This window comes from Sarcophilus harrisii, chromosome 3, assembly GCF_902635505.1.
Source record: "Sarcophilus harrisii chromosome 3, mSarHar1.11, whole genome shotgun sequence".
Lineage (NCBI taxonomy): Eukaryota > Metazoa > Chordata > Mammalia > Dasyuromorphia > Dasyuridae > Sarcophilus > Sarcophilus harrisii.
In genome coordinates, this window is record NC_045428.1 from 364,699,693 (window position 1) to 364,715,376 (window position 15,684).

The 15,684-nt window shown below is 39.6% G+C and overlaps 2 protein-coding genes across 3 annotated transcripts in view; both read right to left on the minus strand.

Moving 5' to 3' along the window:
- The window catches only part of ZNF202 (zinc finger protein 202), a 32,650-nt gene extending 26,299 nt beyond the window's left edge, over positions 1-6,351 (minus strand). Inside the window, exon 1 of one of the 2 annotated variants that reach the window (XM_023499380.2) lies at positions 6,097-6,351. The gene's annotated coding sequence lies outside the window, so the exon portion shown is untranslated. The remainder of the gene's footprint in view (positions 1-6,096) is intronic. The other variant, XM_031960203.1, reaches the window with a different exon arrangement.
- Positions 6,352-10,140: 3,789 nt separating this feature from the next.
- LOC105749869 (olfactory receptor 6X1) lies at positions 10,141-11,150 on the minus strand. The gene has a single exon (XM_012544919.3). It carries the CDS (start codon positions 11,134-11,136, stop codon positions 10,198-10,200), a length of 939 nt encoding a protein of 312 aa, XP_012400373.1. The 5' UTR covers positions 11,137-11,150; the 3' UTR covers positions 10,141-10,197.
- Between the last annotated feature and the right edge of the window lie 4,534 nt (positions 11,151-15,684).

Here is a 15,684-nt window from a genome sequence, read left to right on the forward strand (position 1 = left end):
AAGTAATTCTGATTTGTGGTCAAAGTATATGAATAAACAACTTTCAAAAGAAGTGCAGATTATTGACAACCTCTCAAATGTTCCAAGAAATGTGAGAAATGCAATTGAAAGTAATGCTGAAAATAAAAGTAGAAATATGTATAGAAGAATTGCATGAGGGAAATTTGGAACACATGGTTTTGCAAGGGTGAACGTTGAAAATTATCTCTGCATGTATTTTGAAAATAAAAAGCTATTAAAAAAAAGTAATGCTGAGATTTTACCTTATATCGATCAAATTAGCAAAAGACTGAAATACTGCCTTTTGGCAGAGTTACAGCTATACAGAAACATAGCCTTTGACCTAGAAATGTCACAATTTGGCATATACAACAAGGAAGACAAAAATAGAGAATAGAATCACAGATTCCAAAGTATTTGTAGCAATTTTTTGCAGTAAAAAAACTTAAAAGAAGTTATATATGCAGATTGGGGAATGGTTATGGCAAATAAATGTAGTACAAAATTGTTGTTCAGGCACGTGACTCCATGGATCACAGACCACTGATAGATACTGTCCTGGGCAATTTTTTGGCAAAAAATTCTGGAGTGGTATGCCAAGAGGTTGTATCTTGTCCAGGGTCACACAACTACTAAGTGTTTGAGGTCAAACTTGAACTCAGGTCTTTCTGATTCCAGGCTCAGTGGCCAAAGGAAACAATGAATATAAATGAATGGAAGAGTGATAAGAATTTGTGAAGTAACACAGGCAAAACGAAAATAATACATACAAGGTTTACAAGGATGCAAACAAAAATAAAAATCTAAAAGACTGTCACAAAAAAGCAGTTAGAATTTAGTCAATACAATAACAATACAACAACAATTGACTCCACAAATGATTAAACTTATTTGATCCTCTTGAGGCAGAGATACAGAGGGTGGGTGAAAGAATAAAACCAGGGAAGAAGGAAAACATCTAGCTCTGGGACCAGCTGACATAAAAAAGAACAGGAAGAACAAAAAAGCATTTCACACAGAGCCCACATTTATCAGAGGAAAGTAATGGAAGCACTTATAATCTATCTTTGTTGCTAAAAATACTGTTTACAAATCACAACCTCTCTATAACTTGGTAGTTGTTTACTGAGAAATGCTGTGGCAGAAAAAAATCTATAGCCAACTTACCAGGTGGGATGTACAGTTTGAAGTCAGGCCCATACATACTACTTTTTTGGACTAGCAGGGTCTGTCATGGCCTATGGATAGCTCAGATTAAATCTTAAGGCCTTTAAGGTCAACTGAAGGCAAGAAAAGGACTAATGATAGTTTGCGGTGGGAAAGATGCAGATATTTGCAGTGAGCACCTAACCAATTATCAAGCAGCTTTGCTATAGAGAAGTTGATACTTTAAAATGTAATTAATTTAGATTATGACTATTGCTTGAGCCAAAAAAAAAAACCCAAAAACCAAAAACCAAAAAACGGTGATTTAGTTCTGGCCCTGCTATTTATTAAGAGAAGATAAGAAAGCTGGGTTCAAATCCTTTTTAAGACACTGTGACTCTTAACAAGTCATAATTTTTTTGCTCCAGGTTCTTATGTGTAAAATATGAGAACTACTTTTTGCTGTGAGGATCAAAAGTACAATAGTGTTAATTACTATCATTGTCTTTATGAGCCACAATTAGTTCCCAAAATGTCTAACCACTGATTTTATTTAAAGATTAAATTTATTTTAATCCAATGTCTTTTTTTTTTCTTTCAAATTTTGCTTGAATATATATATATTTTACTGGAGTCAATATGATACTTGAGGCTCAATAAGAGACTAAAAAAAAGGTAGTAATGTGTTAGGATAAGCAGATAAGTATGTAGAATGGGGAAATCAAAAGTACAATGTAGGAGGAAAACAATGGACAGAGTAAAGAGAGATCTATTTTACCATCTGGGGTAAGTCTATGCCTTTTTTAAAAAAAAAAAAAAACAACAAATTCTTTTCTTCTTCTGGTTAATAATCTTAGTACTTTAGACTGATCTTCATAGTCATCATTTCCAGTATCCTTACCAACCTGGTCGTCCTCCACTTGGCTGTCATACCCATTTACCAATGACACTTGTAAAACATGGCCCTAGTATAGAATGCACCATTCCTGACAAGGACCAAAAATCAGCTGAAAACAACAGTATCACCATTTTGTTCTAGATACATTACTTTTAAGGTAATTTAAGATCTCCCTTCTTGGGGAGCATGTAGTCAATACTATCCCCAGGCTTTTTAAATAGTAATTGCTACTTAGACAAGTTTCTTTTAAATACTTTTTACTGATGATTTTAAAATTAAATTCAATTTTAAAAATTCAATTTAAGTTTTAATTTAAGTATAGAACCTAATATATGTCCCTATTTAACCTATTTTGCTAAGATCTAAAAATCCAGTGTTTGTGATTCCAATTATCATTTCTGGAAATGGCTATTTTACTGACTTGTATTTATTTTGCTTTTAGAATTCATATAGTTACTCACCTCAGTCTTTTTTGGACTCAGTGTTTTCTCAGTTATATCCAAGGATTTTTCTCAGGAGTAAGGCTAATAGGATTACTGCTGAATTTGAAGACTGATTTTACAATTTCTATTCCACAATACATTGGAGTCTGAAGAACAACTTTATGCCATTCCTATCATGGACACTAAGCTACAACAACAAGGATAGTGCTTTGCACCTGTCCTGCATCCTAATGTGTCTTATTGCTATTTTTAACCTTTCCTATCTTCCTACAAGATCAGTTTCTAGAGAGTAAGAATAGTGGCCCATCTATCATACCATCTCACCTCCTTCAAAATCTAGTGTAAATGCCTCCCACATAGAAGGTAAATATACTAAGATCTGGGGGATAAAAAGATAAGAACTAAATGATCCTGCTCTCAAGGAGCTTACATCCTGCAGGAGGTTGTGACATATACACAAACACATACAAAATTTTAAACACTGAATTTTAACAACTGGATTTGCAGGGAGAAAACAGAAAAGGACTCACTGTAGATGGCACCTGAGCTACACTGTGAAGCAAGCCAGTTAGAAATGAAGAGGGAGTGCATTTTAGCAGGCCACCTGAACAGAGATGCATCAAAGAGAAAATATGAAATAAGGCCAGAAATGAAGATAGGAGACATACTTCAGGGAGACTTAACACAACAAAGTAAAGTCTGTATTCCATTTTAGAGGAAAATGAGAACCATTGCCGAGTTCTACACTAAGGAATAAGGTTTATGTTTTAGAAACAACAATTTTGCAGCTACGTAGAGGATGGATTGGAGAGTGGAGGCTAGAAGCAAAAGGAGTAGTTAGGAAGGTACTGCAACAATTCAGGTGAGGTCATCAGCATCAGTGCCTAAACCAAAGTAGAAGCTCTGGATGGAGAAAAGGAGACAAATGGAAGAAATTCTGAGGAGCAGGCACTTCACGTTTAGGCTTTTCTTCCAGGATAATGCTAAAGATAGTTCTTATAAATATCTGTCTTAAGAGTCTGCCCCAGCATATCACAGAAGGCTAGAGGTCTTGATTAGACTTTGAGAGGGGCAATTTCACAAAGTGGCTATATTCACAATTAGTTGGTTTTCCTGGGGCTACTTCACCTCTTTCCCAATTTTCATATCACAACGCCATTCAGGATCTGATGTCTATAATTCTTAGTAGTTTTATAGGATAATAATAATTAGATAGCATTTTAATGTGTGCCTGGCACTATGTTTAGCACTTTACAATTGCCTCATTTGATTCTGGGAGGTAGATGCTATTATTACTCCCATTTTACAGATGAGGAAATTGATGCAAATAGAAGTTAAATGACTTCCCCAGAGTCACCCAGTTAGTGTCTGAAGTCACAATTGAACTCAGGTCTTCCTGACTCCTGAACTGTCACTCAATAGCCGCTGTGCCATTCAGCTGCTACCAAGAAAAAGTAATTCCTAAAAAAGTACTAGAGGGATTACTGTTGAAATTCTTCCTTTGATCCTGGAGAGGTAGGAGAGTCAGTTGGCACCAGTTACATCCTGACACCATTCCACTTGACTAAGGGGGCGCTTCCTCCTTGAGGGCTGGAGAATCCGGACAGTGATATTGCCTGTACTGAATATTCTGCTACCCCTAAATTATTATAGAAGGATAGGAATTCTATGATCATCAGGTCAACATGTGTTACAGGGAATAAAGCGTAATATTTTAATACTAATAATATAGGTGAATAAAGTAGAATAACATACAAGTGTTACAGGTGAAAGAATAATCAAGAAACACTATGATAGGATGTGCTCAAGTGTTAATCTGAGGCTGTCTTGCTAAGTATTTTGCTAAAAAGCAACCAAAAGAGTACAGTAATTTGTGATGGAAGGCTGGTATCTCCAAACGACACAGATCCAATGCAGGAACAAAGATGAGAGAGTAGTTTTGAGGGGGATTTTTAAAGAAATCCTGTGGACTTAAAGAGTGAAGCTAGAGTAGGATGGATAAAGAATCAAAGATGTAATCAAGAAATGCTCAAACTCTTGGAGGATGTCAAGAAGTTTCTGCGGATAAAGATGTATGGACTTTTTAGAACCCGAGATTGAAAAAAGGTGGATCTCTCTAGTAGTTCAAAATCTGTGCAAATAAAACCTCAAACACTAGCTAGTCTAATCCCTTGAGGCTAAGTGACTTGTCTAAGAGCATGAAGCAAGTTCGTGCTGGGAACTATGGACACTGAAAACTCCTACGCAGTTCTCTTTCCACAACAGTATGACTGAACTGGTGACTGACAGGTCTCAAAGATGTAGTGAGAAAATGATCCTGCTGCTCCAGGAGCCCAGCGGACTGAAAGACTGGCTGACAGAGAGCTTAATTTATGGCAGGGAGTGAAAGGTGAACTGTGGAGAAAGGGCAGGGTTATACAAGGATTACTAACGAGAAGGGGAGTGTCAACAGAGAAAACCAGGCACGGGAAAGTTGTGATGTACTCCGTTTGGATATTCTTTGTATCCCAAGACTCTCACTATAGAAAAGTCATAACCCGACAGCCGCAACAGTCCTGTGAGGGGAAGGTGGGTAAGAGAAAGATGGGAAACTATGAACTCCAAAAGATGGAAAACGCGCGCCCCGCCCCAGCCGTGTACAAAGGCCCACTCCCAATTCCAAGACATGCAAGGTCCCAAGGCTACCCAAGAGCAGCCGCTGCGGGCCCTGGGAGTGACTGTCACGCTTCTATCAGGTGTTCTGCGGTTACTGCCCGGGGGCCAGTGCCGAATGGGGAGGGAGCAAAGCCCGAGGGGCTTCCTCTCCGGGGGTCAGGCCGAGCCACCCAGCCGGGCGCTAATGGTGGCCAAAACAGGCAAGACAAACCCCCCGAGTTCCGAGCAGAGGCCCGCTTCAGAGGGCTGGGTAGGGCACCGCTCCCTCCGGGCTTCGGCCGCTTGGACAAGACTGACGCAGACTGCCAGAAAAGAGGGGAGAAGCGAGGGGCTGGAGCACAGAGCTGCCCCAACGTCCGGGAGGGCGAGGAGCGGAGGCCCCAGCCCATGACACTGACACTAGGCTTCCCTCCCCCGGACACGACTAGCCGGGGAAGCCGAACCCTTCCCCGCCCCCTCCCAAACGGCCAGGGCCTTAACGGGAGAAAGAGCGGCTGCGCTGACAGAGGTGCTGGGGTAACAGACGAGTGGCCGGGCTAGGGCCCGGAGCCGGGGGCGGGAGGCGCAGCGCCGCGGGAGGGGGAGCAGGAAGAGACAGCCCCGCTCCCCGCCCCGGCGCCTCAGAGCCCACCCCCGACTCCCGGAGTAGGGGGCTGAGAGGCTGGGACCTCACGGGGGAAGGACTCGGGACCTGGGCTGACGGGGTCACCGCGTCATCTGCTGCCAGACTCAGGACCCAGGTCAGCACCTGCTTCCCCCGCCCTAACAGAGAGAGCCCCCTTTCCCTCCTTTAGCCCCCTCAACTCTCCTCTGGCCCAGGGGCGGCGGCGAGGCAGGGGCGGGTCTCCGTTCCTCTGCCCCTCCCCCTCCTTTCTGCCCAGCCTAACTCAGCCCAGCCCGTCTCGCCTGGGTACGGCGGGGCACCCACCCCCAACCCCCCGTGCCTGCACTCACGGCTCCGGCAGCTCCGGCGGTTCCTCCCCAGGCTCTCTCCCACCCACCCCGGAGCCAAGCGGCAGCGCCGGATCCGGGCAGCGCAGGGCCAGACAGGTCCCGAACACGTGGGGACGCAGCGTGCGGAACCGGAAGGCACAGGTGGCTCCGCCCCCAAACCTCGCCTGGAGCCGTTCTAGGCTACGGGAGGTTAAGTGGTGACTCTCTGGTGCTCTCCCTAGGGAAGAGGCCCCTAGCTGGGCGAACCGGAAGTGCACCCCCGCGCACGCGCCAAGCCTGCTGTAGCCACTCCCCCAGATCTGGTCTCGCCCCTCGCAAGCCCGTCAGTTACTCCTGAGCCTTCGGCTCTGTCCCCCGTGCTTCCTTTCCTTCCTGCTTACCTATTTTGTTCCTTCCTCGTGCCTCTGCCCTTCGTCTCTTCCCGACTCTCTGCAGCTGTCTCTTTCTGTGTCGTGTCTCTAGATTTCGTCTTCTCTGTATCCCCGTCCCCCTCTCTGTCTGTCTCTCTTCCCCGCCCCTCCTTCCCCCGTCTTCCTGTCTCTCTATCTCTCTGTCTCCCTGTGTCTGTTTGTCTCTCTTCCCCGCCCCTCCTTCCCCCGTCTTCCTGTCTCTCTATCTCTCTGTCTCCCTGTGTCTGTCTGTCTCTCTTCCCCGCCCCTCCTTCCCCCGTCTTCCTGTCTCTCTATCTCTCTGTCTCCCTGTGTCTGTTTGTCTCTCTTCCCCGCCCCTCCTTCCCCCCTCTTCCTGTCTCTATCTCTCTGTCTCCCTGTCTCTCTATCTCTGTCTCCCTATCTCTGTCTCTCTGTCTCTCTTCCCCGCCCCTCCTTCCCTCCTCTTCCTGTCTCTCTCTGTCTCCCTGTCTCTCTATCTCTGTCTCCCTATCTCTGTCTCTCTGTCTGTCTCTCTTCCCCGCCCCTCCTTTCCCCCTCTTCCTGTCTCTATCTCTCTATCTGTCTCCCTGTTTCTATCTCTCTGTCTCTGTCTCTCTTCCCCGCCCCTCCTTCCCTCCTCTTCCTGTCTCTATCTCTGTCTCCCTGTCTCTCTATCTCTGTCTCTCTGTCTGTCTCTCTTCCCCGCCCCTCCTTCCCCCCTCTTCCTGTCTCTATCTCTCTGTCTCCCTGTTTCTATCTCTCTGTCTCTCTGTCTCTCTTCCCCGCCCCTCCTTCCCTCCTCTTCCTGTCTCTATCTCCCTGTCTCCCTGTCTCTCTATCTCTGTCTCCCTATCTCTGTCTCTCTGTCTGTCTCTCTTCCCCGCCCCTCCTTCCCCCCCTCTTCCTGTCTCTATCTCTGTCTCTCTGTCTGTCTCTCTTCCCCGCCTCGCCTCTCCTTCCCCCCTCTTCCTGTCTCTGTCTCTATCTATCTCTCTGTCTCTGTCTCTCTTATCTCCCTGTCTCTGTCTCTCCCTCCTATGCCCAACCCAATTTTATTGTCTCTCTTTTAGCCTCCAGGAGTCTCTTTTTATACCCTTCTCTGTCCCTTCTTTGTGTTTCCATTTCTTGTGCCTCTTCACTTCTGTCTCTTCCCTCTTTCTCTCTCATGTGTATTTTTGAGTTCACGTATATGAGTTCCCCTTTTGTGTGTAGGACCCCATCTCCCTTACTCATCTTTCTATGTCTGTCTCCTTCCCGGATTCTCTTTGCCCCCCTCTCTCTATTTCCCACTATTCTGTTCTTTGTGCCTCCCTGATTTTCTATCTCTGACCGTCTCTTTGCCTTGGTGACTTTCCCCCCTCCACAAATCTCTCTGCTTTTACCAAATATATATTTTTCTTTGAACCTTTATGCCTAACGCGATGTGTCTACCTTTTTCTTTTGGCTTTCTCTTTCAATGCCCTTGGAACACTTAAGCACTTTTTTTGATGGTCAGGCTTTTAACTACTTTAAGAACTGTGCTCCAACATAGCATTTTCATTCTTTCTGTTGTTGTTTGCTTGCTTTTTGTTTTCTTTCAGCTTTTTTTCCCTTTCTTGATTCGATTTTTCTTGTGCTGCAAGATACTATATATATATATATATATATATAATTTAACATATATCTTAATATATTCAACATGTATTGGATTACCTGCCTAATTTAGGGGAAGGGGTGAGGGGAAATTTGGAACACAAGGTTTTGCAAAGGTCAATGTGGAAAAATTACCCATGCATGTGTTTTGTAAATAAAAAGCTTTTAAAAAAAGAATTATGCTCTGTATCAGCTGAGAGGTATATTATGGGGAAAACAACAAATTTGCATTTCCCCACATAAAGATTTTGCAAATTGATTTAGTAAGCATCATGAATTCCAATTTCCTTAGACCATTGGGCGTGGCCATTAATGGCCTATTCTTCAAATATTTATCAAATACACAATTTTAAGTTAATTTGCTAGGTGCTATCAAGTTAAGGCAATAGGAGGGATTGTAAAGAAAGAAATTCTCTTACAAAGGGGAAGAGAGGGTGGAAGGGAAAAGGATGCAGTTAACAGAGAAAGGATTTATAGGAGTAATTTTCCAGGTGCTAGAGCTAATGAATTCTTTACTCTAACAACCTAATGCCTGAACCAGAGGTATAGCTTGTTTTACACGATTTCCTGAGTTGAAGACTATTTTAAATGCAAGCAGTAAGAGAATTTAGTTAAAATATTTTGACATCCTTTTGTAGTCATGAACTCTTTTCTGTTTTGAATAATTCTTTTAAGTTTACATTTTCTTAAATTAGGTTTTTTAAAATGTGGAGATAGACATCCACTTATAGGGGCTATGAAGAAAGAACTTCAATCTTCTGAGCTTGAGAAGAGATCTAGTTAGTATTGTGCACTAATTAATACTAAGTTAGTACTGTGAGTTTGAATAGGACACCTGAACCTCAAAGGAAGCAACTGATTCTTAGCCACAGGAATGGCTGGCTTATATCCTGAATAGGTCTTTTCAAATACAAAGGAATAATCTGATTCTATATAAAGGCAAAGATAAGAGATAGGCCTTGTGTTTAGCAACCAACCTACTCAAGGTCTCAGTAATCTATAAATAAAATAGGATTTGGTTCAGAGCTATCTCTAAGCCTTTTCATCATTAAAAATTAGTAGAAAAATAATATCCAGGGGTCCAAAAAGAAATGATGGTAATAGGCTGTTTCTGTTTTATTGGCTGTAATTTTTTATGTGATTCCTTCCTAGTATGGCAAAAGCTATAAAGGGGCACAGGAAATTGGATAGAACAGGAGTCAGTGACATCATGATACATATTATTGAATCAAAAAATTTGAACACTCATCTGTGTTTGACCTTTTTGGTATGAATCATGAAACAGATCAAAGATATCTGGATTGAGTAATGAAGTGGGAAGGACATTCACTGGAGTTGAAATTGGATAATCTGAATTTTAGTTCTCACTTTTCCCTTGACTAATGCTAGGATGTAGACCCAGTCATTTCATTTCTCTGGGCTTCAGTTTTCTCATGTTTTAAATGAGGTAATTATATTAGGAGATAACCTAAATTTTCTTCTAGCTCTAAATCAATGCTTCTATATACTTTGATATTAAAATGTGAAGAGATAATATTATATAACAATAAGTTATATAAAGTTTTGTATTATATAAAAAAGATAATAGGGAATAATACTCATTACTATAAAATAACTAGGGGTTCTGATTCACTTCTAATGGTTTCCTTAATATGCTAATTCTGTGAGAACACCAGCTTAGTTTGAGGCTTGGGCAACTGGGTATTTCCCAGTTACTACGGTCAGTTGTAGGTATTACTAACCATGGAATGGACCTTCAGACTTGTCATATAACACATTGGGTTTCCAAAAGGTAGAAGTAATTCACTTCATGTGCCTATAAACTACCATCAAAACTTATCAGGGAAAGTATTCATATTTCTCACCTTGTACCACAACCAACTAGGGGGAAGGGAGTGTTTTTCCAAAGCAGCATTAGGTTTTTTTCCTTCCATCTAAGCCAGAAGCTCCTTTCTTTTCATAAGCAACACATTCTCAAAGAACAGATTGGTCATTTTACTTCATTGTTTTGTGTGATTGAACTAAACAATATTTTCTTAGAAACTTGGGTTCTACCCCTTTTCACACTGATTGAAGTCACTTTATTACACAGCATATCTCACTGATGGTAATGGGCTTTTTGACATGCCATTGCCTTCCACAAGGCTCCTTTTACCTCCTTGTTTCTAATGGTATAAATGAAGGGATTCAGAAGTGGGGTGAGGATAGTGTTGAGCACAGATACCACTTTGTTCAGCTTGAATGAAGAATGTGTTGTGGGTCTCAAGTACATGAACAGAACTGCTCCATACAGCAGAGAAACCACAGTTAGGTGAGAAGCACAGGTAGAGAATGCTTTCTGGCGTCCAGTGGCCGAGGGGATCTTCAGGATAGTGGACACTATATAAATATAAGAAATCACTGTGAAGGCAAGTGACCCTGGTATAATCAGAATAGTGGCCAGGAGACCCAGAAACTCCAGGAGGCTGGTGTCTGCACAGGCCATTTTCAGGATGGGGCCAATGTCACAGTAGAAATGGTTGATGGTGTTGTTGCCACAGAAAGGTAACTGAAAAAGCAGAATTGTCTGACAGAAGACAATGGTGAATCCTATCATCCAAGAAGTAAGGGCTAGCTGGAGGCAGAGCGAGCTGGTCATGAGAGTAGAGTAGTGGAGGGGCTTGCAGATGGCCAGGTAACGATCAAAGGACATGGCTGTGAGAATCAAAAACTCAGTTGTGCCCAAAAAGAAGTGGAAGAAGGCCTGCAGCAGGCAGCAGGGAACACAGATGATTGTCTTTTCCACCACAAAAGTTTCCAGCAGTTTGGGAATGACAGTGGTGGTGTACCAAATCTCCAAGAAGGACAGATTGCTAAGGAAGAAGTACATAGGGGTTTGTAATTTAGGTTCTGCCCATACAATAGCAATGATAAGTCCATTTCCAAAAATGGTTAAAATATAGATGAGGAATATCACTATGAATAGGGGAACCTGCATTCCATGGATGTCTGGAAAGCCTAGGAGAATAAACTCTGTGACCACTGTGCCATTTCTCATATCCTTTGCCGTCCCTAGAAAACAGGTAAAGAGAAAGTAGGATCTTAGAACTATCAAAATGTGGTTTGAATGTATTTCCTATACAAAGGGGAAACTTTCTTACTCTATTGTTTTAAAGTCTCCTGGAATAGAGCCAGAAAATTTGAATAGTCATCTTTCTACCCAAAATTTTATACATCTGGTTTCACTATTTGGTTTCTTTTATCTTTTTTTAGGAAGAACTGGGAACCACAAAGAAGAAGGAGGGGGTAAAGAGTGGAAAGAAGATGATAAACTTTACAGAATGTAGGGAAAGGAGAATTCTGGTTTTAAAGTTTAAAAGTTTTGATAAGTAACAAATTTTGTTGAAAAAATTTTTTGCAGAATGAAAAAATTTATCCTGAACTATTACCAAATTATTAATCTATGTATGACATCAAGTCAGATATTAAATGTGAAAAGGAAGGAGTTGGCTGAATATTCCCTGTGAGTATCCAGACGGGTACTACTGTTTGATAACCATGCTAGGAAGATTTCTTCCAAAGAATTTTTTTAAATGACAAAAAAAATTTTTTATACAATAAAACTTCTTCCTTTCTGTTCATATTCTAGCAGATGAGCACATTTACTACAGTCCTGGCTTCCTATTTATTTTATAATTGCTAGGGAAAAGAAAAAAGGAAGATAGTGACCTTTTTCCTTAAGAGTTACTTATTATATATGAACTACTACATAGAATTCCCAATCCCTCTATTTTTGTCCACCTGCGTTTTTGATTTCCTTCACAGGTTAATTGTACACTATTTCAAAGTCCGATTCTTTTTGTACAGCAAAATAACTGTATGGACATGTATACATATATTGTATTTAACTTATACTTTAACATATTTAACATGTATTGGTCAACTTGCCATCTAGGAGAGGTGGTGGGGAAAAAATTGGAACAAAAGGTTTTGCAATTGTCAATGCTGAACCCATGCATATATCTTGTAAATAAAAAGCTATAATAAAAAAAATAGTTACTTATTATGTATTCATCTTGTTTGGAGGAAGACTTCTTTGTAAAATGTTAAGACATTAATTACACAGTTTTCAATATGTGTAGTAAATCTTAGCATGGACAGCAGCACAAAATTACTTGTCATGCACTGTTTGATTCTTTCTCTATGTAATGGAATATGAACTCCTCCAGTGCTCAGGGAGGAAACCTTATTTCTCCCTTCCTATATTATCTTCTGAAGCTTGTAGTTATCTTCAAGAGACAAATGTTCTCAATTTACACGGCTCAACTCTTAACACTTTCCTGTGAAGCTTTAAGTATTTTAGTTTGTGCTTAAGAATCAAGTTACTCCATGACCCTACACATCTGGCAGATGTGATAATATCTACTCCCACAAAGGAGTGAGGAGGCATTTTCTCAGAGGCAAACATTCTTACATGTACCTGGATTCAGATCCATAGCTTGGGATAACCAAACAGCATTTATAGAAATGAAGGTGAATAAACATTGTACCCAACTGTACTTTTCAATATAGTCTTTATACTCTATGCCTTTAGAAATAATCACCATTTATAGTTTATTGTTCTTGCATTACTATTCTTGCCTAAAATCTCATATTCAAAATGCTGCTGAAGATGTCCTCTGCAGTATTTTTACATAGTTTCCTGGATGGCTGCTTTCATGTTGCTTTCTATTTTCAGTTTTCTCTTATCATAATAGTTTCCCATTCTTGGTTTGCTGCAGGCAGATCTGTTGCTAACTTTCCCTAATAATAGAGACACCATTTCATGTGGAATTGCTGGTTTGCCATGCTTTTTTTATTATCATGAAATTAATTAATTCAGCTTTCAGTATTTTGGGATTAATTATATTTATAGTACTTTCACAACTAAGGCCTTGCCTAATAGGGGAAATGCTAGTTTTTATATGAACTTTTCAGTCTTAGTTCTTAAAATCAGACAAGAAGGAAAAAGTCTTAGTTTGGTTCCTTATATTATGTCTTTAGGCCTTTAATGATTAAAACACACATTAAAACTTTCAGGTTTACAAAGACTTTTCCTCATAATCTTATGAAATAATATAAATGTTATTATCCATGTCTTACTAATGAGGAAGCTGAATCAGGACTTAAGCTCATTACAGATAAATGGCAAGGTTGGTATTTGAACATAGATCCTCTGAATCTGATTAATTTTATTTTAACTCTTGTATGACTATGCTAAAGATAATTTTGCAAAAGTAAATATGTTCAGGATATCTTCTATGTTTCTACTTTTAATTTTTTCTGGGTTAGATACAATTTTAGACTTCATGGGACATATTTGCAGTTGAAGTTGCCTTCTCTGGTACCTTACACAAAGTAGGTACTTAATAAATGGTTGTTGGATTGAATCTAAGGGAATGGACTAAGTTGATCTGAAGAAATTAAGTTAGAGCCCATGCTTCAAATGAAGAGCACAGAATACATTCAAGTCTGATATGATAGGCTGCAGAGATGATAGACTGCAGAAGGTATGAAACCACCCTCCTCCTCCTCAGGAGCTTTTACTGAGATGAAATGTGGCTACCTTGTACTTAAAAAGAAAGAATCAACATCATTAATTTGAAATTTATTCCAAGAACTGATGGTTCTGGGAAATATGCATTAAGACTTTTTCAAATAAAAGGAGATACAAGTGTGAGCTCTTCTGCACAAGAATGAAACTTAATTTAAATCAACAATCACTATTATGATCAATGCCTGACTGAAGAACTCTCATTTTTCCTTCAGAATAACACACATCATACTCACTGTACTCCTGATTCCCAAGAAAATGTTCTTAATCTTCTTCTGAAGGGCTGTGCTCCACAAGGACTTTCACAAGTGAACTAAAAAAAATGGATGATTTATGGTCATATACCAGTTAAACCAAACAGAAATCTTTTCTTCCCCTCCTTTTATGAACAAGAAAATGAGTCTGTTCTAGGACTAGTATCAAGTACCTGTGTAAATTACTGTGACAAATGTTTCCTGGAAGTGGGCAGTTTCCTTGTGCCTTAGGAGAATTATATTGAGACAGTATGCAATTTCAGTTTACTTTTGGTCAAAATTTACCTTCTCAAAATAATGACTTCTCTGGTTGGGCTTTTTCATATTGTCCCCTCTGGGACTCTAGTCTCTGTAGATTTTCACTCCCAGTTGGGAGAGACCTCAGTAGAAATTTAATCATCATTCATGCTAAGGACTTTCTTTCTGTTAAGTTCTAATTGATACAAATAATTCCTTTGCCTGTAAAATGGGAGCAGAGGAGGAAGGGTTCCAAATTTTTATACCTCTTGCATTTTGCAGCTCATTTTTGAAGTGGAATGAATGAAAAAAAAGCATTTATTAAATGCTTCCTTTGTGCCAACCACTGGCCATGCAAATAGAAAAGTGAAATTGTCTTTGCTTTCGAGGAGCATAAATTCTATATGGAGTAAATAACACATAAAAGAAAGTTCAGTTGGGAGGAACGAGGAGCATGGCAAAGCCCAAGTCTACAGCAGTGGTATAAATAGCAAGGTCTAGAGATCCTGTGGTTGTATCAATAGATCAGAAGACAGAGCCACAAAGGGTCTAAATCAGGGCTTGTTACAATGTTTTTACTCTCAACCCTTTTTTGCCTGAGGAGTTTTGACATGATCCCACATACATAGGCGTACAAAATAAGTAATACAAATCAGATATTTACAGATAAATCAAAAAGAAATTTGTTTTAAAACAATTCTTTGGTATACATATAATTTTACCATTTATCAAGGAAGAAAGCAAACTTGCATACTAATAAGATGGATGTGCTTGCTTATTTTTACATCAAGAATTACATCTTGGCAGAATATTTGATACTGCAGGATATAGATCATCTTTAACAGTTTTTAGATTTGACCAGTATTTTGATTTTATAATTGTTATTGCTGGAGAATGCGGCTTCACATAAATACATAGTACAGAATGACAGAAATATGCTTAGGGACAATTCAGAAATTGGAAATTCTGTTGTAATCCCAATTTCCCAATTGAAAATTCATTTAACATTTTTTTAGGAAACTCAAATTTCAAACCTGTGTTGCTTGATAACTTGGCAACTTCTTAACTTTTAATGGCTGATGACTGATGTTTTTTATTTCAATTGAGTGTGGTTTATGAACCCAACTTAGTTTTTAGAATCAAAATTAAAAGGAAAATATTTCTAAAACCAGGCTATTAAGATGATCAGTTATTATTCTTTCAATTAAATCTTTGGGAAGGTTATTTTCCATTATAAAATCATCTGTAGTTGTAAACATTTCTAAAAAACCATTTTTCTATCCTATTTTTTCATATATTAATTTTTTTTTAGTAAAACTTTCAATTTCATCTTTTAACAGAAATGTAACAAATTTTTCTTTGAGGGGATATGTTTAAATCATTGATTTTTGAAACTATCTGACTAATAACAGTCTTGATGCCATGTCATTATGAGAAAAATTAACAAAATTGGATTTCTCCTCAGTCAAAAATATAGATTTTACTCTCTTGAGAGCTACTTTACCTCTGGATGTAATAATAA

Bases quoted from the DNA above. Each gene is read 5' to 3' on its own strand.
- LOC105749869 (XM_012544919.3), bottom strand. From the start codon at position 11,136: ATGAGAAATGGCACAGTGGTCACAGAGTTTATTCTCCTAGGCTTTCCA.